At 47.9% G+C, this 22,527-nt stretch overlaps 1 protein-coding gene across 11 annotated transcripts in view; it reads left to right on the top strand.

The window, feature by feature from the left end:
• Positions 1 to 22,527, top strand: part of LOC116660511 (atherin-like) — a 209,179-nt gene that overhangs the window by 162,016 nt on the left and 24,636 nt on the right. For 4 of the 11 annotated variants that reach the window (XR_004316075.1, XR_004316079.1, XM_032470209.1 and 1 more), the window contains 2 exons: positions 3,637 to 3,725; positions 12,153 to 12,370. Coding sequence is in view for 4 of the 11 variants with exons in the window: in XM_032470209.1 (XP_032326100.1) it covers positions 3,637 to 3,725; positions 12,153 to 12,180 (117 nt within the window). In the remaining 7 variants the exon portion in view is untranslated. Of the gene's footprint in view, positions 1 to 3,636; positions 3,726 to 4,672; positions 9,703 to 12,152; positions 12,371 to 22,527 lie in introns of those variants that run through there. The other 7 variants (XR_004316077.1, XR_004316081.1, XM_032470208.1 and 4 more) reach the window with 3 other exon arrangements.

Below are 22,527 nucleotides of genomic sequence, written 5' to 3' on the forward strand. Positions count from 1 at the left end.
GTCTGCGAGGGTGTTGCCAGCAGAGATTAGCGTCTGCACTGGTGGGCTCCCCGGTGTGGCCTCCCCGGTGAGGGTCTGGGGCCTACACAGAGCAGAAAGGTTGGAGGAGGGAAGGAGGGAAGGCTGGCCCTCTGGCTGCCCGGGAGCTGGGCCGTGCAGGGGCTGCTGAGGGCACCTGCAGTGACGGGTGATGGCAGTGCTCGGCGTCTGGACTGCATCACCGCCAGCGTCCCAGGTGTGCTGTTCTTAGTTCTGCGAGATGCTACGGGGGGGGGGGGGGAGCTGGGTAAAAGGCACGTGACCTCTCTGCATTACTTCTCACAGCAGCATGTGAGCCCACCACTATCTCAAAATGATCGCTTTAATTAAAAATATGATCTGAAATCAATGAACAAACGTATTTTGAACCCTGGTCAACCTGCTAGCTTTAGACAAGAACTTGACTTAAATTCTCTGAGTCTGAATTTTTCTGTGTAAATGAGGATGTCATAGGGTCGTTGACATGATGGAGGTTATCGATGTAAAAAGCATATTTAAAAACACAAAGGGGTGTAAAATTTTAAATAAGTAGATTTGGGGGTAAGTTCTTTAAGAAAATCCAACTTTTTTTTTCAATTTAAAATGTTTAAATGCCCACATCTGCACAAGACGTAGTAAGTTGTCACGAGTTTTAAACACGGGCCGCGGGTTTCAGATGTCCCTCAGGTGGATGAGGGCGTTGCTTCCCTTCCGCCACCCTGGGGGACCCAGCGGTCCTCGGGTACACACTCTGAATGTTACCGATTTGTAATAAGTGGTTCGGTGAGGGCTAAGGCATAGCGTGGGTCCCAGTGCGGACCGTGCAGCCCACCTGTTACAAAGGGGTTTCCCTCTCTAGGAAGTAGCCTGACTATCGGTTGTCACCAAAGCTGAGCAGAAAGTTCTAGGAAGCAATTTTTGAAGGCCTGCATGGTTCAGACAAGCGATCCATGCTGACGCGGTCACCGTATAATCACGGTCACAGTGAAGCGATGGCTGTAGATCACCGTTACTGTCTGCTGTTTCTAACATAAAGGGATGTTCTCCAGGGGAAGCGCTGGTAAGTATTTCATACAAGAACATGAAAACAAAACGAGGCATTTCAAGGGCAGGACTCAATTCATTCACCGTCAAGAATAAATTTAAACAACCTGAAAAACGTTCCTGACTTTTTCTGACTGTATCTGAACGTTCATTTTATTCATGAATTGTTGAACTTAAATTTGAAAACGCTGCTCCCAAAACTAGAACAAAAGACATCAATAAAACCCCAAACCTGGTAAATTACAGTTTGATGCAGCTCAAAGAAAGACATCTTAAGGACAAGAATGTGTCATTGCTTATTGAGAAAAGGAATGCATTCTTATAAGATAGTACATTTATTCAGTTGAAAATGTGAAGCCAGATGAGGGATCAGACACAGAGAACATGACTGCTCCAGGGTGAAATGGCATCACCTTGCTAAGCAGTGCCAAGGCCTCAAGTGAACTTAACAAACTTCCAAAGCTCCAGCTTCGTAAGCAAGTACTGACAGTGGTTGTGTTTCAGAGAAAGGACTTCTGGAAAAATCTTAGAAAAATCTCCCCAAAAACTAACTATATCTCCTGATTCATTGTTGAAAATGGCTTAATGATGAGATCTGTGAAAAAGAAGAATCTTCTTCCCACACCCATGAATCCGTGGCTGGAAGTAAGAAGGTGTAAATGATCTCATCGCAAGAGATGAGCGCTGCAGGCGTTGGCTTATTTGGGAGAAAAGAAAAACGTTCAGGAGGAAACAGAACGTGCCTGAACCCTGCCTTCCGGCCGTGACGAACGCCTGGGGAGGACTGCTAAGAGCCCAGTTGACGCGTGTCATGGGGGTGACGAGATCAGGGCTTTAGTTCAAGTCCACGGAGCTCGGCTGAGCCCGTAACTGACGTGTATATTGGCGGTTCCGGGGAGGAGGGCGGGGGTTGGTCTTCCGTGATTCTCGGAGGCGCGCTGGTGGTAGAGCATTTCTCTGGCTGCTTGAAAAGGCTGCAAACACCGAGTAAAGAGATGGCTGATGAAGCCGCCCTCGGATTCCTGAGCCCGACGCAGCCTGGGGAGGGAGGACGCCCGCCCTGCCTGCGCTGGGAGGCAGCAGGCGAACGTGACGGCCAGGCCGTTTCATTTACCGGCTCCACTGACCTTTGAACAGTAAAGATCTCCTCTGAATTTTGAGGACACAGTGAACGTGCCTTCCAGCTCTTGCTGTTTGTAGGGTTGGCAGGTGGACTGCCAGACAGCTGTCTTCCAGCAGAGAAGCCCCAAGCTTTATGAGCTCATTCTGTCCCACTCTGGAGGTCAGGGACCTGGACCCTGGCTCCCGCAAGTGAAGGGCGGCAGGGACGGCGGGGAAGGCTGCCCGCCGCAGGGGACGCCCGGGGAGGGCGGGGCGCTGCTCTGTGATGGGAAACCACCCCTGGGTGCAGAGTCACACACCTGAGCGAATCTTCACCCGTCCTCCACGGGAGTTGCAAGTGTTGGGGAGGGGGGCGGGGAACGGAACAAAACCTAGATGAGAACAAGAAGTGGGCCCGAGAACCTTCTGCTACATGAAGCTCAAGCAGCGACACGACGTATTATGAAAGAGCATTTCTGCCTTGAAAACTTTCTGAAGAGCTGACTAATTCGTCGGGGAAATTAGCCCAAAAAGGACTTAACTCTCAACCAATCCAGCAGCTTCCGAGACTGCTGCGTGAAGGGAGACTTTAACTAGAGACATGGGGTTTTAGAAATTTTTATTTCATGACTGAAGTCAGCAGAAAAGTGTTCTTGGACGTGGAAAAGACTGAAAACAAATGTCCTGTTTTAAAAGAATTTTTGGAACACATATTCCTGATGGTCCTAAGAGGACTCTAAAGGGTGGATTTAAGGGTTTTCAGTGACATGAAAAAGCCGGCGCTGATCTCAGTGAAGTGGGGTGTGGGCACCCACTCAGCTGGTTTAGGGGGCGATGCTGCTGTGTGTCTCAGGCCCCCCGGCCCCCGCGTGCGTGGTCCCCACCCTGGCTCGTTTCCCGCAGCAGGTTCTGAAGTTGTGAAATGTGACTCTTCCGACGTTATTCTTCCTTTTAAGACTATTTTGGCTATTTTGGATCATGTGAATTTCCACATGAATTTTAGCATCAGTTTGGCAATCTTGTGAAAAGTAGACTGCGATTTTGACAAGAATTGTTTTGAATTTATAAAACAATTTGTGGAGTGTTGCCATCTGAACAGAATTACACCTTCCAACATGTAAACATAGATGTCTTCCCGTTTCTTAAGAGCTCCTTTAACTCTTTCCAGCTCTGTTCTGTAGTTTTCAGCTTGTCCTTCAGTTTGCACTTGTTCAATTAATTCCTAAGTATTTTTTGGATGGTGCTATAAATGGAAGTTTTTCTTAATTTCATTGCTCATTGCTGCTTTATAGAAATATCTTTTTATAATGATCTGCAAGCTTGTTAACCTTGATTACTGGTTTAGTGGATTACTTAGGGTTTTCTGTGTTTAAGGTCATGACACCTGCTACTGGAGATGGATTTACTACTTGTTTTTCTAATCCAAATGTCTTCTTTCTCCCTCTGCCTAATTTCCCTGGCTGGAACCTCCAGCAAGTGTTGAGTAGAAGTGGCCAGGACAGACGCTCTTGTGTTCCTGATCTTCTCCTGGCGAGACTGCGGTCACTGTGGGGTCCCCCGAGGTAGGTGGTCACCAGCAGGTGCGGGTTCCATTCCCAGTTTGCTGAGGGTTTCTATCCTGAGAGGATGTTGGATTCTGCCAAACTAGTTCTCTGGGTCCATTATGAGACAATTATGTTTATATTTATATTTGTATTATGTTGATTAATTTTCAGGGTTAAAAAATACCAAAACCTTGAATTCCCGGGAAAAATCCCACTTTACCGTGATGTGTAATCCTTTTTATATGTTGCTCTATCTGGTTTGCTAATTTTTTTTTACTGTGGTAAAATATATGTATCCATCCTGTTTGTCATTTCAACCATGTATAACTATATAATTCAGGGGCATTAAATACCTTCACAGTGTGTGACCATCACAGCTGTCCAGTCCCAAAACGTTTCCATCAACCCCAGCAAGAGCTCTGTGCCATGGGACAGTCACTGCCCTCAGCCCTCCCCGAGGTCCCCGGTAGCTTCCATTCTGCTTTCTGTCTGCTTGAATTTGTCTATTCTAGGCGTCTCGTGTAAGTGGAATTCGGTAATATTCGCCCTTTTGCGCCCGCCTCATTTCACTGAGCGTAGTGTTACCAAGATCCAGTCACGTTGTAGCCTGTGTCAGAGTTCCATGCCTTGTGATCACTGATTGATGCTGCCTTGTATGGATACACCGTATTCTTGGTATTCGTTCATCTGCCGATGGGCACATAGCTGTTTCTACCTATGCATGTTGGTTTACAAACATGTTAAGTCTTTTCTTTCTTTTCTTCCTTCCCCCCTCCCTTCCTTCCTTCCTACCCCCCTACCTCCCCTCCCTCCCTCCCTTCCTTATCCTCTTCCTTCCTTCTTCCCCCACTTCCTTCCCTCCTTCCCCCCCTCCCTTCCTTCCCCCTTCCTTCCTTCCCTCCCTCCCTCCCTCCTTTCCTTCCCCTCTTCCTCCCTCCCCCCCCCTTTCTGTTTTCCATGCGCAGCTGGGAGCCTCTTGGAGCAGAGCTGTGAGTCCCATGGTTGCTGTGGTTTCATTTTGGGACGCACCAGGCTGTGCCCGTCTGAGGCTGAGGCTGTGTTACATTCCCGCCTGCGACACACACGGGTCCCAGTTGCGCCACATCCTCCTCACCGATTCATTTGTTTATTTTTAAGAAGCCACTCAGGTCGGGGAAACGGCGCGTGGCCGCGGTTGTCCTCGGGACGCAGCCCTGAGCAGGCGGGGCGCGCCGGCCGCTCGGTCTGTGCAGCGACGGCGAGGGGGGCTTTGGGGGCGCCGGGGCGTCCCAGCGCCTTCGCCGACTCCGGTGGGGGGCGCAGCGCCAGGCAGACCGGACCGGCCCGCGCAGCCCCGCAGCCCCCGAACGGGGACGCGCCGCGCACCGCCTGCACGTCCCGGGGTGCGGCGCGGGGCTGCGCCTCGGGAGCGCGGCGGGGCTCAGCATGGCCCCGGCTGGTGCGGGGAGAGGGGTCCGACTTCGCCGCGGCCTAATGTGAGGCCCTCGCGTTGCATGCCGATCTTTGTAAGGTTTAAACACCAGATCTGACGGGGCTTTTGTCTTTTCTCGCTCTTGCTCTGCTCCGACGGCTGCCACCAGCACCAGGAGCGCCGGATCCGGTGACTCCCTCAGGAGCACGGGTGCGTCTCCACCACCGCGACCTGCTGCCGCCGCGGCAGCCGTCGTGCACACGTCTGCGTCCGCCCCCAGCAACACAGTAGGAACGTAGTGGCTTTTCTTACTCTCACTCCCTCATTCATTTTTTTTTCTTGGTTTGCTCCTAAGTGACATATTAAAAATACAGCTTTAAGACTAATAGTCAAGGAGGATGTCTAAATCGAAACACAAGTTGTAAGCAAAGCTCATTACTTCCCTCAAAAGGGAGGACTGTGGCCATCAATGCAAGGGCTCCTTTAAAATTATGAGCAATTTTTCATGCGTTCCCCTTCTTCTCTAATATGTACATGCACTTGTACCTTTTAAGTATTCACCTGACTTAAAATACGGCTTCCAAGCCGCATTTCTGCAAGAAAACCGTGAAACACCAAGTCCTCCTGCTGATCGAAACACACTTAGGATGGTCCCCTGCTGAATTTCTGCAAATTCCACAAATCTTTCGAAGGAGCCTGAGGACGATCACATTTGCAGCTGGGTTGGCTGGTTAGGGAGGGGGGTTGGGGAAAAGTCAGGCCGTCGCTACTTTTTTTCCTGTGAATTAAGAAAAAGGTTACCGTGCACTTGCCCCTCTGTCGCCACGGGGGCGCTCTCACCGGTGGTTGAAGACCCTGCACCCCGACTGCCATTAAGTCACGCTGTTTTGTTCCAAGCAACTTTACAGAAAGCCTTCGACGTGCGTCACTCACCTCTCGAAGCTTCTGTGCTCGTGCGCAGACCTGGTGTCCGTGGACCACACCACGGAGCGTACGGAGTGCTGCCAAGCGCAGCGTCTGTGCCAGAGCGGCGGGTCACACCGACGGTGCCGGGGAGGGGAAACGCTAGGGCCGCGCTGGGCTCGCACCGTCTGAGATGCCGGGTTGCACGACCGCAGCCCGGGACGAGGTTTAGTGAGCGCGGGGCCCTGGCGCCGTCCCGGTGCGGCTGCTCGCTGGTCGCGGTGGACTGTTTACTGTCGGGGGTTCTCGTTGGTCTGGAAAGGAGAGTGCTTTGTTTTAGGAACGGAGAGCTGAACGGTAAAGCCATCGCCTCTTTGAAGCTGAAAAATAATGTTTATTGAATTTGCACTGTTTCCGTAGCCCCTGGGCTCCCCCAAGAGCAGTCCTGGCACCACACCGAGGATTGAGATCCGTGGCTTCCGGGGGCTGACCCCGCAGCGCCCACTGGATCCTCAAGTTGAGCCCTTCCTCATGGGCTCTCTGTCCTCCAGCGTGACTGGTTTAGGAAACTGGAGGGAATTCCTGGTGGAAGACGCTGGGAGATGCCGCCTCCGAGTGCCGTGTCTCCTGCGTCGCGCTTGGGTTTGGTGGTTGGAACGGCCCCTTCTTGCTGTGAGACTCGGGCTGAAGCCGGCGCCTCCAGGAGCCCAGAGTCAGACGCGTGCGGGAGCTGAGTTCGGGCTCTGCACTCCGTCCCTGGCGCGGTCCTGTTTCCAGACCTCCTGTCTGGGAGATAATTAGTGTCCTCGTTTTTTAAGTCCAGATGAACTGAGGGTTTCTCTTCCTCACAGCCAAGGGCATTCCACCTGAGATATTAAATATTTTATTGCAACTAGCCATTGTGAAATTCTTAACTGTTTGAAAAAAAATGCTCAGTGGCTTTGTTAAGGGATTAATTTTCAGAGATGGAATCTATTTCTCAACATAGAAGATACAAGATGTGCAAAGCATCAAAGCATATAGCCCACAGGTGGAGCCCCGCGTTTGCCTCTAACGTGTACGTGCACTTGTGGTTTTTTTCAACTCGTGTAACTTAAAATCTGTCTTCTGAAGAATATATTTGCATATGAGAAAACCACAAAACATGGAACACTCCTGCTGACAGAAGCACAGTGAGTCCCGTCCCCGCTGAATTTCTGAAAATGCTGCACAGGGATCTGAGAAGATGTATTTTCAGCTCTGCTCACTCCCCTCATGGGAGAGGGAGTCGAGGAAATCTCAGAACATTCTTCTCCTTTTTTTCTGTGAATTAAACAAATAGGTTATGCTGTGCTTGCCTCTTGTTGTGGGCTCTCACCACCTAGTTGGGTAATTTTTATGACACGCTCCCCAACAATTCAGAATTGGAATGTATAAATTATAGAATGTCTACATCATTTTATAAAAATACGCAGGCTGTTAAACACAGGCATTTGCAGTGTGGCACCCGCGGCTTCCCCCGACTCAGGCTGGAGCTCTGTTTCTGCACCGGTGAGGGCCACACACACGCCTGCCTCCTGGAGGGGCGACAATCCCGTGGCGACGTGTCAGGGTCTGCGTGACGCACGTCACCTGGGGATTATAGCCGCAGTTTCCTGCCGTGGTCAATGGTACCGTGGGAATTACTTTCTGAACAAAAAATAACACCCTTCTCTTTTCTGTAAACATTTCATCTTTCGGATCATTCAGATTTTCTGATTATTAACACATCATTTCCCATTAATTCCTATAAGGTAGATGTTAGCAGTTATTCCCCTGGAGTTAATCCAATTTCAGAATTATAAACTACCGTAACAATAGTATGGACACCCCGGTTAGGGCAAAAAAATACCCTTGTATAAATTTTGTCATCTCCTTGAAAAGAAGAAAAACAAAACAAAACACATTAAGAGTCCTGGGTTAATACTGTTCATTTCCCTGGGGGTGCTCTGCCCTTCAAGTTGTAATGAAATTACTCTGATTTAATTTTAATTACAGACTTTCTATTATTTTCAAGGATTATGTCCTGGTTTTCAAAGGCTCTCACAAGGGTACTTTGTGTTTCCTCTAAATATTTTATGTCACTTGTGGTCCACGTGAGTACGTAGTCCACAGCCAGCCACGTGTTGTTGCTCGCATCCTGCCTTCCCAGCCATCACCCCACTCCGCAGCTGGTGCCAGCTGTGCTTGGAGGAAGGAAGAGGTCAGGATGTCGCCTCTAGTTGCAGATGAAAATGCCAGGCTGCCAAGTCGACATACCCCGCTTTCACAACAATGCATATGTCTATGTTTAACCACGCCACTGTTGTCCTCAGTCAGCACTGAATTGTTCGGAAGAGTGGAATTGTGAAAGTTATGTAAAATGGACTAACATCTCTTTCAGAACAAGCTTGGATGGACAGCAGCTGCTTTGTTTTAAGTGGGGATGTGGAAACAAGCTGGGCGTTTTCTGTTTATGACGCGTGGAGGCGAAATGTCTAACGGCATTTTGACTGTGTTTCCTTATAGATGCAGATCGCCCAGTGTAAGTCCCTTCCGTAGGAAAAACAATCCTCCATATAAGTTTTTCCTTCGTTTTTTTATCCCCCAGAAAGTGGAGAAAATCGGTTGAAACTCCTCTTGTGCTGTAGAGCGGAGGCTGCACTTAGGATCAGGGTGACCTGCACACGGGTGCGGGCCTTGCGCTCACAGAGCCTCAGGAAGCATCCTGTCGGAATCCTGAAGACGAGAGCCTCAGAGCAGCATGATCAGCCGGAGTGAGCGCGTGGGGTCCTGCCTGTTGTTAGGGAAATGGCAGGCCAGCCACGAGACAGGCACCGCTCGGAGGGCTGGAGCACTCAGGTTTGTTACGCTGCCGGCTCGGAGGGGCTACGGCTCCTGAGCTCCGAGCGCCTCCAGCAAGTGTGAGTGAGGGTTTGCAGGGTCACTTCCAAGCTCGGGGTACATCAACCAGTAGGGTGAGTGCAGCGAGGCGGTGTCACAGAAGCGGAAGCAAAGGTTGCTTGCAGTCACCCGAAACCGGTCTGCAAAGTGAGTCTTAAACTCCATGCGTTAGCCCAGCCCAGCTTGGCCCAGCCCAAGCGTTTCTTCTCAGTGTCACCTCTGTCGTGAGGGCTGCTTCAGTTATCCAGAGAACACGCCTCTGCAGCTTTTTATCTAATGCAAGTTTTCTAACGCCCTTCAGGGGTTTGCATGTGTGTGTGTCTTCGGGGAGGATCTAGTGACTGCAGGGCGCGAGCTGTGAGAGGCATTTCTGAGCCCTCACCGCCGTCCCTGCCTGGGGTCCGGCCTGTAGAACCTCGCGTCCCAGGCTGTGCTGAAGTGATGGCCTGTCCTCGCACGGCCTGAAGCTGAGTGACGTTTAATGGACACTTGGTAATGTGTTAGCTGCGTCTTGTCTCATACCTGCGCGTTCAGGGACCTCCACTGCCGTGCGCGCACCTCTCTCCCCCGATTGGAGAAGCTGCGTGTCGTTCCACCAGCACAGGTAAGTGCTGTTTTCTAAGTGTAACGACGTTTCCAGTCCTGCGTGACGACTCTGACGGTAACACCACGCGCCGCTCCGAGGTCACTGGCTCTTCACTCAGTAGCAGCCATGTCGCTGACACCAGGCCACCAGGAAGCGGCCGTGCGCTGCCTCTCCGTCATCAGCGCGGGGATCGCTATCCCTGTAAGTAGGTAGGACGCTCTGCGTCACGTGGTCTTGTAATCTTGCTGTCTCGTGTTGCGAACACGTTCAGCATCTACTACGTGCAGCACCCGCGGTGTCTTGCAGCATGTGGGGCGCACCACGCAGGTCCTGACGACATTTCATCCTCTTAACCTAAGTACCGTATTGAGAATGCAGTACCGTCCTGCACGTGTGTTTTCTCCTCAGGGTTTTCTTAATAACGTTTTCCTTTTCTCTAGCTTAAAAATACAGCAGGCGATACATACAACATGCAAAGTGCGTGTTGGCTGACTGCATGTGTCATCAGTAGGGCTTCCAGGCAGCAGTAGGCTTTGTGGCTAAGTCTGGGGGTGCCAAAAGCTATCTGTGGATTTTCCACTGAGCAGGGTCGGTGCCCCGAATCCCGGGGTTGTTCAAGGGTCAACTGCACCAGTAATGTTCCGGCTGTGAGCAAAGTCACAGCCCCTCGGATGCGGCAGCTGGCCTCCGCGCCTTTGTCCCCTGCACCTGCTGGCGCCCTTAAGACTGTTGTGAGCTTCTGTGAATGTTCAGTCAGTTCACAAATGGGAAGGAATTTCCCAGAAGCTGATAGGTTTGTTTTTTGTTACAAAACTGAGTTCTAGGCAACAGTGGTGCCCTGGAGCACTGCACCTTTAGGGAAGGTACTCAGCTTTACTCACATTTTAATTTATTGTGTTTGGTAAAATGGCACCTTGCAGGCCGGTGTGCTTTCCTTGCGTTCTGGTAAACAGTAGTGATAATTAATGAAAGAATTCATTAAAGGGAGTGACACTTTACCTGTAGGGGGTCTGGTAGCTTTCTGGAAGCATACGTACTAGAACAATGTATAATGCTGTAGTATTATCTAATCATATACATTATGTTTTGTCGTGTTTCCGGTTATGTACTCTGCTCATTGGGGTTTCCTAACTAGATATTTTCAAGAGGTACAGTGAAAATATTTAGAGCCATCTCTGTCCTCAAGGTATAATGCAAAATCATTTTTTCTAAAAATCCCTTAGGGCAAAAGAATAAAAATATTACCACCACGCCATTTAATACAAGGTGCCGTAGATTATAGGATTTCCCATTATTTAAAGAATTGCTAGAAAAAAACACTGTAAAATAAGTTGCATCACAATATTTTGTCATTTTGTAATTTTTATCTTTTACTTACGAATAAAATTCTATACTTACTTAAGTATATATTTTTTCATATCACTCATGTGCATCAATAAAGAATAAGATACATGCATTGACTGTGCTATTCCAAAAAGACTTCATTTTTTAGTCCAACTGAATTCTATAATTTTGCATTCAAAGCCACTATGTCCGTGTTTTCCTACACATTATTTTCCTCTCCGCTGCAAAGGTGTGAGGTGGCACGGGTTTCTCAGAAGAAGGCTTTCTCTGGCACCTCCTCCCATGTCACTGCGTCCCCTGGGCGGGTTCCACGCTGCTGCTTCCTTGGTTACGACAAGAGGTGTTACTGGGATGTTTTCCGGCACCAGCCTGCTGTTCTGTTGTCTCCTCAGAGGCTTTTTAAGGGGCCTGCTGACTGCCGTGCCGAGGGCTCCGGCCGACCACACAGGTCACCAGGGATCAGATCGATTCACCTCGTCTTTCGTCTCATTTTTCATCTTTCAAATTCACGTCCACGAATCGCCTTAAGAACCAGGACCCTTGGGAGCGAAGTTCAAGGCTCCAGGGCTCCGTTCCACGCACCCGCCAGCCAGGCTCCTCAGCTCGCTTGGCCCCGCGCAGGTTTCCTGTGCCGGCGCAGTGGGTCACCGGGGAGGCGCCCCCCCTGGAATCGGGGCGTAGGCCGGAGCCCGGTGCAGAATCAGCGCCCGGGGGCCGGAGGGGGTCACGGCCGCGCGGGTCCCCAGGACTGCCTGCGGCTCGTCCTGACCGGCCTGGTGACCTCGGGCTTCGTAGCACTGGCCCTGCAGTCTTAAGGCAGGTCCAAACCTGCAGATAAGCCAGTTTTTTTCTGCATAGTTTTATTTTTTCCCAATTTAAGTCGCACTGGAAGTTGAGTAGCTTCTGGTCTACGGAAGTGGACGAGACGTTTCTAACACATTCAGGCAGCATCGCTGATTCTCCAGTTTTAGGAAGAAAACATTAAGCCATTCACCCTCCGGTGTGTTGCTAACTGTAGTTTTTCATAATTGCCGTTTATCAAGTCAAAAAAGTTTCTATAGAAAATTCATAAAGAAAAACAGATGACTTTCTGAAGCATCTAAAAAGCCAAAAACAAAAGTTGTCGTAACTATATCAATGTCGTTCTTTTTCCTATACCAATTACGTTCTTAATTAATGTAATTAATTCTTGAAAAGAGTAAATTTCAGTGTCAAGATTAGCTCCCCAACTAAGGTAAACCCGTAGAATATGTGCTGTTATTTGTCTGTAACAAGCTGTCTTCTCACCACTTCCGACCAGCTGTGCCCGAGGTCCGTTGTCAGTGTAACGTGAAAAAGAGAAATCAAGGATTACAGATGAGAAAGCGGGAATGGAAAACACTGCAACCATGTCAGTGAACGAAGAACGCTGAAGCCATCAAGTCATCAGCGGCTGCCGCCCCCCCCCCGAGGGAAGACCAGCCTGCAGCCCGGCCTCTGCAGCCACTCACAGTGGTGCACCCTGAGGGGATCAGAACAAGAAAGGATGGGACACTGGCCCTAGATGGCTAGGTGCTTGTCAAAGGAATGAATTCAATGAGCCCAAATGTTTGCTTCCTCCCATACATGGAAAAGCACTGAATTCTGTAACTTGAGATGCCTGTTTTTCTTTAGTTAACAAGTAATCTTTTATTGTTCCAACTCCCTGGTCTTTGTTGTAAAGCTCCTATACCTCCTAGCTGGTCCCCTGCCTTTTCAGAGCCGTCCCTCAGAGCGACCTGAGAGGCTGTCATCCCAGCTGAGTCCTCAGAATTGTCCATGGAATAAAACATAACTCTCAACTTCCAGGTTGTACGTTTATTTCAGTCGACACATTGTTTTGGGGGGAAGTGCATATAACGTTACCTTTATTGTTATCTTTATAATGTGAAGCAATGAAATTGAAGTTTGGCAAAGTCTTCCTGGGTTGCGGGTGCTCACCGTAGGCATTTTTAGGTGGATTAGCAGGAAGAAAGCAGTTCTGCGTGAGACGGAGACCATTAGCATGTCCAGAGGGTTCTGAAGTCTCGATTGATCAGAAGTGAGCAAAGATTTAAAAGGGGAAGAAAAATCTTATAGAATTAGTAGATATTAGTTTTCCTAAGGATTAGAATGAAAATCTCTACTTAATAAGATTTCTGAGCCCTGACATTTATTTAGGCCGTTTAGTTGCATTCAATACATCATTTTAATTGAATGAAAAAAAATTGAGCGTCTATTAAAGTTTACTATAACCAGATTTAAGTACACATCTGGAAAGAAGAGCTTGTGTAAGCGTCTTTATTACACTGGATGAAGCGTGTTATTGCAAAGGGATGCAGGGATTATAAAGATAAACCACAAAACCCAGTCTGAACTTCTATTATTGCAGAACAAAATACAGAGGAGGGGAAAACGGGAACGTGGGGAAAGCCTCCCCCTTTTGCACAGGCATATTTGTAAATTAGAAAATTTGACACATTTCACTTAATTGACAGATTAACCCCCAGATCTCAGTCCTGGGCCACCAGTAGTCTGCCTTGTGCCTCTGAGATGTGCTGGCTCTGGACGCTGCAAACAAGTGCAGTCACATGGGGGTGCTCCCTCCTCGGCTCCTTTCACTTGGCGCCACCGGGGAGCTCCTCCCTGCAGCAGGCGCCTCCGTCGCTCACTCTCACGCCAAGGAGCCCTCCACTGTGCGGCTGGGCCGTGTGTTTCTTTATGCTCTCATCCGTTGGTAGACTCTGGGTTGTTTCCACTTTCTGGCCATTAGGAATAAAGCTGCTATCAACATTTTACACACTTTCACATCTGTTTGGTACGAATGAGCTGCCGAGTCTGAGTGGCTGCCTGCAGGGCTGGTGTCATCAGAGGTGGTGGGGGAGCCGGGGAGCAGGCCAGGCCCCAGCTGGGCTGGGGGGAGGGAGAGGGCGGCCCCGGGCTGGGGCTGACGGCGGGCAGGCGGCACCTGGGGGCCGGCATCCATCCTACAGGTGGGACCTCGGTTCTGTCGGCTGCCCCCAGCCAGAGGGAGCTTCTGCAGCCCAGGGCGGAGAGGAGGGAGAAATGCTGGGTTCCCCTCCTGCGGCCGCACGTTCCAGAGCAGAGTTTCTGGAACAGAGCTTGGGTGGGGTTTAGGGGGTGGGGACGGCTCCCATGCCAGCGATCGTCTCAGTTCTTATAAATATTTAGTAGTTTTAATTGGACGATTATGCATCCACTTGCTCTATGCACTTAGGATAATTTCTGAAAACTGGTTAGGTTTATAATTTTCCCTAGCTAAACGGCCTTTTTTCTCTGTAAGTGCTGTATCTTATTTACTTCTGTCTTCTTCTTTTACTGGAATCTAGATTTAGGCAAAATTTTTTTAGATTTAGCACCAACAAACATGATCTATAAAATGAAAAATAAGGGAAGGGAAATTGAGATATGTTGAAATAACATTTTTGTATCTCATTGGAACTAATACATAGTATAAATATGAAACCGATTTTGCTATGTTAAAGTGTAGACAGCAAATCCTGGAGCAACTCCTAAAGAAAAAGAGCACAATGTAGCGGAAAAAATTAAAGGAATGGAAAATGTTACATTGATTTTTCACTTAATGCAGAAGAAATCATTATGCACCATCAGATGGCTAAATAAAATTTTAAAAAATAGTGCAACATCAAATGTTGGCAAGATTGTGGAGAAACGATCCCTCACCCTTTGGCGCTTTCATTAAAAATCTTCGTGTACAATTGCCATGCAGGCACAGCAGCTCCACCCTTGGACCACGTATCCCAGAGCAATAAAAAGTCATCCTCACTACAGTCCTACACGCGAATGTTCGTGGTAGATGTTTGTTGACCACAAACAGAAAGTGGAAGCGACCTCGATGTTCCGAGCAGCTAAGCTGTGGTGCGTCCATGCCAGGGGTGGCCCCTCAGCTGTGCAAAGGAGCACAGAACGTAAGCCAGATGTAAGCGGCCAGTCTGAAAAGGTGATGTGCTTTGCAATTTGTTTTACAGCAGTTTTGAAAAGCAGTATTTTAGAAATAAAGGACAGATGCGTGTTTGCCAGGAGTCGGCAGCTGGGCAGGCCTGCGTGGTGAAGACGCCCAGGCGCACAGAGGGGCTGGTGGCGGAGTCGCTCTTCCTGTCGTCGTTTTGGTGGGTGGACAAAGTGACACCTGGGATAAAGTTGCACAGAGCTGATCACACACCCACGGATGAACACACTGAAACTGGGGAAGCCCGAGTGAGTGCATTTTACCAGCACAAACACCCTGGTTTTCATAGTGTTGCTGCTTTTCTCTGCAAGGTATTACCTTTGGGGCAAAGTGAGCCAAGGACAGACTGTTTCTCCACATCATTTCTGTGACCACACGTGAGTCTGCAGTTACTGAGAAATAGGCATCGTAAGGAACACAGCCCACGCGCGTCCTCTAACGTGGGGCGCTGCTCCACCGCAGCCAGCCCGGGGGCGGGAGCCGGCGGCGGTGGGGGAGCTCACCGACGGGCTTCCTGCTGCACTGGGAGGTCGGCAGCCATCGGCACAGACCGCCAGGCCTCCCGCGCCGCAGCTTCACTGCCAGATCCCTGAGCAGGAAAACCGGTCGGCGACATCTGTTCTCCAAAGACAGGAGGACGAATAACAGGTTCTGCGGCACACAGTGCACAGGCCCCGAGAATCTAGAATTTAGGAGCATGACTGGGGTGTCCACTTGCGAGGACTCTGAGAAGAGGCCCCAGAGTGTCCCACCTCCTGAAAGTGGATGCAGCGGGGCGACAACGGTCCGAGTCCAGACTGAGCCTGGTCACGGGAAAGGGTCAGAAGTCAACCCGGGGCAGCAGGCGGCTCCCCCCCCCCCCCACGGGGTGCATGAACTTGGGAAGGAAGGAGGAGGGGCCGCCACAGAGGTCAGCAGGGGTGGGGGAGCCACCGGCAGCTGCGCAGGGACAGCTGTGAGACTGATGAGTTTCTTTTGTTTTTATGTGAAGATCGATGGCTCAGAGAGGTTAACAAATGTGGGCAAAGCCCAGAACTGGCCTGCTGTCTTTGGGGGAAAATTAGGTGGCTCTGATCCTGTTTATTTTTTTAAAGCATTATTATTTTTTTCAAATAGCTGTACTTGTAGTGGGAACTCAGACTGCTGGTTTTCTATTCATTGTACTGTTTTTTGACTGAAATATATATATATATATATATATATATATATATATATATATATATATATATATTTTGGTAAGAGTGACTGGATGACCTGATAGCCTCTAGCAGGTTGCAGTTTGCAAAAACTATTTCTAATTTTTAACTTTAACATAAGGCTTGCATATGTGTGGGCATCTTTAATATAGATACTTATGGTCAATGTGCAAGGTAAATGCCTAAACTTACAGCTTTGCAAGTTTTCTATGTTTATATTCAAGTTATTATTCTTGTCAAATTGCTGGGATCCCTGAGATGAAAAAGGGTTTACAGACTTCTGAAACGCTAAGACAGACTTCTGAAACGCTAAGGCAGACTTCTTAGCAAACCAGGAGAGGTTACTGGGCTGTGAATTTTGTCCCCAAAGATCTCACAAATATTGTTGGTTCCACCCTGGGCTGGTCTGTCGGCTTTAAAGGACACGCCCTCACTGCGTAGCGCCCCGTGGCATCACAGGACGCTAGTGAGATGCAACTGAGAACATGGCTCAATAGTAAGTAGCTCCCAAGAAGCCGGAAAGAGTCCACAGACTTCTGACACCTACTGACTTCTTGTCGGGGAGCAGGGCCCGACTCTGCGGAGGCCGAGGCCGAGCACTGTCTCCCGAGCCCACTCGTCATGGAGGAACAGGGCTCCGGCCGTCACGGTTTCCGTGACGCACGTCCCAGCTCCCGCCCTGCTCAGCCGCTGCCGCCCCCTGGCCGCCCGCCGTGGTCTGGCCACGTACAGCGAGCTCTGCGTTGAGAGGGCTTGGTTTGTGTGTCAGACTTCAGGATGGCTGGGAATCAGAGGTTTGTATTCTTTTCCTGTCAAGTGTAGGAAAAAACGTGTCATAAGAATTCTGAGGAAGCGTCTCGGTGAGAGTCCCCTGGAAGGCCGCAGTCCCGCTAGCGCTGCTGGCCGCGAGGAAGGAAGGGCCGTGTCTGAGGCAGCGCGGCCGCCAGAGCCAAGGCAGCCTGTGAGGGTAAAAATGAAAAGCACATAGCACAGCTTTAAAGCAATTTGAATGTTGAATGTACTCAGAGCTAATGTTTAAATTTATGGGGCAATGGAAATTGTTTCTAAGGCGAGCCCTGAAAGACACATGTGAGGTGTTACACTGGTTTTTTTCCCATGCTAATTGTTGAATTAATGCGATGAAACTGCTCACGGTGCTGCTGGCTTCTCGTCTGGCGCCTTAATGCTTTCCCTCCCCCCGCCGATCATGGGCTCTGCACGTAGCGAGACGCTGCTCCCGTCGGCTACGTGCCGGGCAGCTCTGTTAGGCTCCGGCCAGAGATGCCGACAGGGTGCCTTTGTTCGCAAGAGGTACAACCTTTATTTGACTTTAATGCGTGGACCCTAAGACTTGGCTAATAAACCAAAGCAGTGGATAAACAGTTTTATTAGGCACTAAAGATTATTACAATGACCGTGACCTGTCACCTGTTTAACAGGGATTAAATGCTCAGTGAATCTCATCATCTCAGACACTGCCTTGTTCTTGCAGTGCATTATGTAACTGCCTCCTTAACGGCGAGTCAGTGAAAACTCTGAATTAAAACTATTGCAGTGTAATTATCAATCATTGCAATAGATTTCATTGCCTGTGTTTCTGAACGTCCCAGTGACTAACTGTGGACTCAGACTCAATGGCTTTATTTCTGGTACTTTGCAATGAAAATCTGAGAGAAAACTGAGGCAGAAAATAGGAAAATACATTGATATCAATATGAATAACAAGAGAACAGCTCATTCTCTTGTTGTTGTTGCCCCCCCACACATGCGCGACACACAGGCAGCCCTTCCTGTCAGATCTGCAAGTGTCCCCTGTCATCCCGTGCTGAGGCCACTGCAGACTGGGTAGAAGTGTCCTGTGATTAAGGAGTTCCCAGATGCAGGAATATTTCGTGCTGACACCGTTTGACAAACGCACTGAGAAAGCCTTATGAGGTGCTCAACTGAAAAAATACACATCTTCTCATGAAACAGGATCCTTTAATAAGAAAAATTTTCACTTTTTATATATTACAAAGAATGAGACATTTTTCTTTTTAATCATGAAGCAAAACGATATTTTCTGCTTTGAATAGGATCACTGTGTTTTATTCAGCGTGTTAGTCCTTAAATTCAAGTACTTGAATCTTGTATAAGATGTCTGCGAAGACAAATACAAAGGTTGCAAACTGGTCCAAGAAATGAAACAGGGCAAAGCGATTACAGTCTGCCGTGACTCTGGGGTACGTGCTGTTGACTATACAAAGTACATTCATGCTGCGGGTGGTAGCCCCTTTTGATAATACGGTCTGTGTGGAACTTAATATTCAGCATTTCCAGTTACGTTTAACAAGCGCTGACTTATTGTACAGCGTCCACTATACTGTGCAGTCATTGCAGATACAGATATCCCGTCCTCCGACCCCAAAGCTTTCTGTTTCAGAAGGAAATATGTAAATAAACTAAAATTACAGTCATTCTTATGTCAAATATTGGGTAATTTAGTACTCATGCACCGAACCAGTGCGGATCATGCCATATGAGAGAAATAGTGTTGAGAAAATAGACAGGAGGGAGGAATTGATTTGCTTTAAGGAGCTGGAGGAAGACTTTATCGAGAACAATATTTCAGCCAGGACTTTCATGGTTAATGGACGTTTGAAAGGTACATAAGGGAAGTAATGAATGTGCTCTTTGCAAATTTAAAGAGTCCAGTGAGAAGTGTGTAGATGATTGGATTCTGTGAGCCTCAAACAGAAAAAGACACAGTTGGGGAGGGAAGGTTAGAACCAAAGCTGGGAGCTCTTTTATTCCTGGTTGCATGATCTGCAGGTGCCTTCAGACGGAAGGGACAGTCACCAGGAGAATTTGAGGACTGAGAGTCTGTGAGCAGGTGCATGAATTTATGAATACTGCAAGGGTATCGATTGATGGTTCTCAACCATAGCTTCATTTTTTGGAATCATAAGAGAGGTGGTTTTAAGAAAGAACGCAGTGAGCTTAGAAGTCCTCACTCCTGTCCATTACCACAGAAAAAGTTATGCAAAATGTAAATTAATTTTTTGGACCCATCCAGAAACTTAGTTGCCAGGTAAAAAGCTACCCCCAAACTGGAATCACAGCCGAGATGTGCTGACCTGGAGCAGAAGCTGCTGTAGCCAGCCACAGGCGAGCAGGAACACGGAGCGGGCGGTTGTGACTGACTGATGGAGGCCGGGTGTGGACTAGTCTGAAAGCAGGAAAGTGCTGGGGGCCTCAGTTCTTCTCCACGTCTCAAAGTGGAGAACCCTGACAAATTCTGCGCATGCCGGGTGGTCGGGGCCAGCACCAACACTTACAACTGTGCCGATCGTGTTGACCGCTGGCACGTGACGGAAAGGGCCTTTACCTCTGGTTTTCCTCCTTCAGCCCCAAGCCCCGTCTCATTGCCAGAAACAGACAGATGGCAGTGGGGGGACATTCTGTAAACACTGGCTGGCACTTCTCAAAACCATCAAGGTAATAAATTCAAGGGAAGTTTGAGAAACTGTCACAGCCAGACAGAGCCCGTGGAGAGCGACTGCGAGTGCAATGTGGCTTCCTGGGTGGAACACGGGAGCCGGAAAAGGACATTAGGTAAAAACTAAGGCGAACTGAGCGAAGCGTGGGCTTTAATGAGGGCCGTGTCAGCACTGTATCATTGTAAGACCCTAATCACAGGGGCACTAGCTCCGCCTGTGGGTTAGAGGGAAGGAAACGCTGAGTGCGCACCTGCAGTCCATCCAACGTGGCCCTGGATGAAGAGAGTGGACGGTGCGGGGCACCTACACCGGTACTGTCCTTAATAGTTTCAAAGCACAGCTCCAGGGCTGATGTGGAAAGGAAATGTGTGAAGATCTGGCTTTGTGGAGATTAAATTAGACCTGTTCAGAACAGAAAGTTAGGATCTCCTGACATTCTAAGGATATTGTGCATAAAACAGTTAATTAGAATTCTATCTATATTCATACAGTATTACCTTGTTTTCCCATGTCAACTTTATTAAGCTACCTTTAATTACTGGATCCATTTCCTAAAAGCATTTGGATTTTTATTATACTAAAAATTAGTTTTATCCTGATCCATCTTTTAATACTGAGTCTTTTAAACAAATGCTTTCTTTGGTTTTATTTTCCGTGTAAAAACAAGAAGCGTGCATGGCTTCAGCCAGTGTTAACGTCCTGCTGTGGCCTTTCTGTCTTCTGAACCTAATTCTCCATGAGCAGATTTTGCCAGCCTACATTTTGTCAAGATCTAAATTTGTCTCCTTTCAATCTTGACTCGGTGGATTTGACCACATGCGGTTCACCCATTGCCAGTTTCCCCCTGAGGCTGTGCGTGTTTACTGATGCGTTCCTTGGGTTTGAACATAATCTGAAAGAGAAATGAAGACAAAGATGCAGATGGAAAGGAAGGGATAATTGTTCTGAAGAACTGGTTTGAGCCGAACGAGAAATTTCCCATGGAAACTGTTGTGGGATCCAAACGGCAGGGTGAGTTTACGCAACACACACGCAACACATTTACTAAAAACACTGCCTAGATCCACACTAAATTTATGTTAGTGATCGCCTCTCAGAAAAAGAAAAGAGAAAGAGGAGGGTTCCTTGCTCTTTTACTGTTTCTGGCGTCTTTTATGACATGATTAAGTAGTACCGTACGTTACGTGAGTGTACACTGAAGAGTCTGTTTTTAAAGTGTATCGTTGTTGTTACATCAATATTTGATTGCCTTCTGTTAACTGTTGCACATCATTCTATCCAATTGATATTCTGAAGTTTGTTTGTTCTAACAAAGATGGAATATAGAATTTTGCCCAATAGTTTGTATTCTGAGAAAGTGTGGTGCACTGTTTATCTTCTCTCACTGGTCTAAGTAGCTTCGTAACAGCTATGTGATTACCTGCGACGCAGAGGCGTGTGGCAGGCTACTTCGCACGTCCCACCAGGAGTGTGGTGGAAAGCGTTTCTCGTGCTGACCGACTGCTGGACCCCACGCCCACGAACTTCCCTTCAGGGAGTTTCCATCTAGCTTGTGTTGTTTATTCCTCTAAGTTGATTTTAGAAATGCAGTTTTACCTTTGAGAGCAGCAGTCTCTTCCTAATGTATTGATTGTCCCGAGACACCGGACCTAACCGAGGTAACTTTTTATTAAATATCAATATATTTGTAAACACCTATGTATTTTCTGTGTAAATATGGAGTCTCTTTCTGGATTAAATCTTTGCTTCTGTTGGCCTGTTTTTCCTATCTATGTAAAAATTCCACAGCATGTAATTATGTCTTTATAATGATCTTAAATTCTTGGTACAAAGGAAATTATCCTTTTAAATTTTTTTCTAATTCTTAATCTTTAAATTTCTGAAAAATTTTTTAGTTGGCTCCCCTGAAACATATGTTCTTACATATTAAGAATCAGTTTCTATTTTTTTGGAAAAGTCTGTTTATGTTTTCCTCCATCTTTTCTTTCTTTTTCTTCTTCTTTTTTTTTTTTTGTTTTGCATTTAACTTGTGAATTAATGTTAGGTTCATCACATCTTCATTAATTCTTTATACCAATAAACATGGGAGAAAAAGATCTATGATTTTCAAAAATATGTGGTTTCATTTTTGATTCTTTCTCCCACCCACATGATTCTGTCCCACCTTTTTAAAGGTTTAATCTTAAATTACTTACAGTTCGGTGTGTTACTATTATTAATATCATAATGTTCTATTTTATTTTCTAATTAGTTATTTCTCCTTGATTCACTCACTCCATTTTAAGATTTCGTCTATTTGTCAGCTTAAAGAAGTCACTGGGCCCACTGGCACCGAGCGGTGTTGGAAACGAAGCTGCCTCTTTCCGCTCCTGGTCTAGCTCTGCACACACGCTGGGCGTGCGTTTTCCCATTCTTTTCTGTGATTGTGAAAATAATATACACACTTAAATTTCGTTAGTGCTTCTGTGCCTCTTATTAAAATGGGCCCCCAATGTGTGCGTTCTATTTCATCTGAGTTGAAACTCTCTATTTAATGTATATATGTAATGTTCCCTCAGATTTCCCGAATGTATTTGACCAAGAAACTCATTTTCACAGGTTACTTGGTAACGTCTATCAAAATACTAATCCCCAGAAATCCTCAGGTCACTTGGTGTCATAAATCGTGAAATAAAGACCCAGTCACACACTGTTCGTTTCAGTAAATGTGCATTTTATGCTTGAAGCGTTGGTACCTATTACCAGGTACAGGAATACCTTTATGACATTTACGTACTTGCAGAGTGACGGCGAGAGACAGAAGCAGGCCATTTTACCCCCAGGCGTGGCGTAGCTTGTACAGAGGATGCTGTGGGTGAGCAACGAGCACAGGTGGGGCGGCCTGGGCGGGGCGGGCCGGGGGCATCAGCTTCCTCTGCGGTCGGTGCTACCTTGTGCCTCAGTCAGCGAGTGGGAACAGCCAAGGGAGAAGAGGCCAGAGTGGATGCAGTTGCATGAGCAGAAGCCGGAACC

This window comes from Camelus ferus, chromosome 29 (assembly GCF_009834535.1).
Source record: "Camelus ferus isolate YT-003-E chromosome 29, BCGSAC_Cfer_1.0, whole genome shotgun sequence".
NCBI lineage: Eukaryota > Metazoa > Chordata > Mammalia > Artiodactyla > Camelidae > Camelus > Camelus ferus.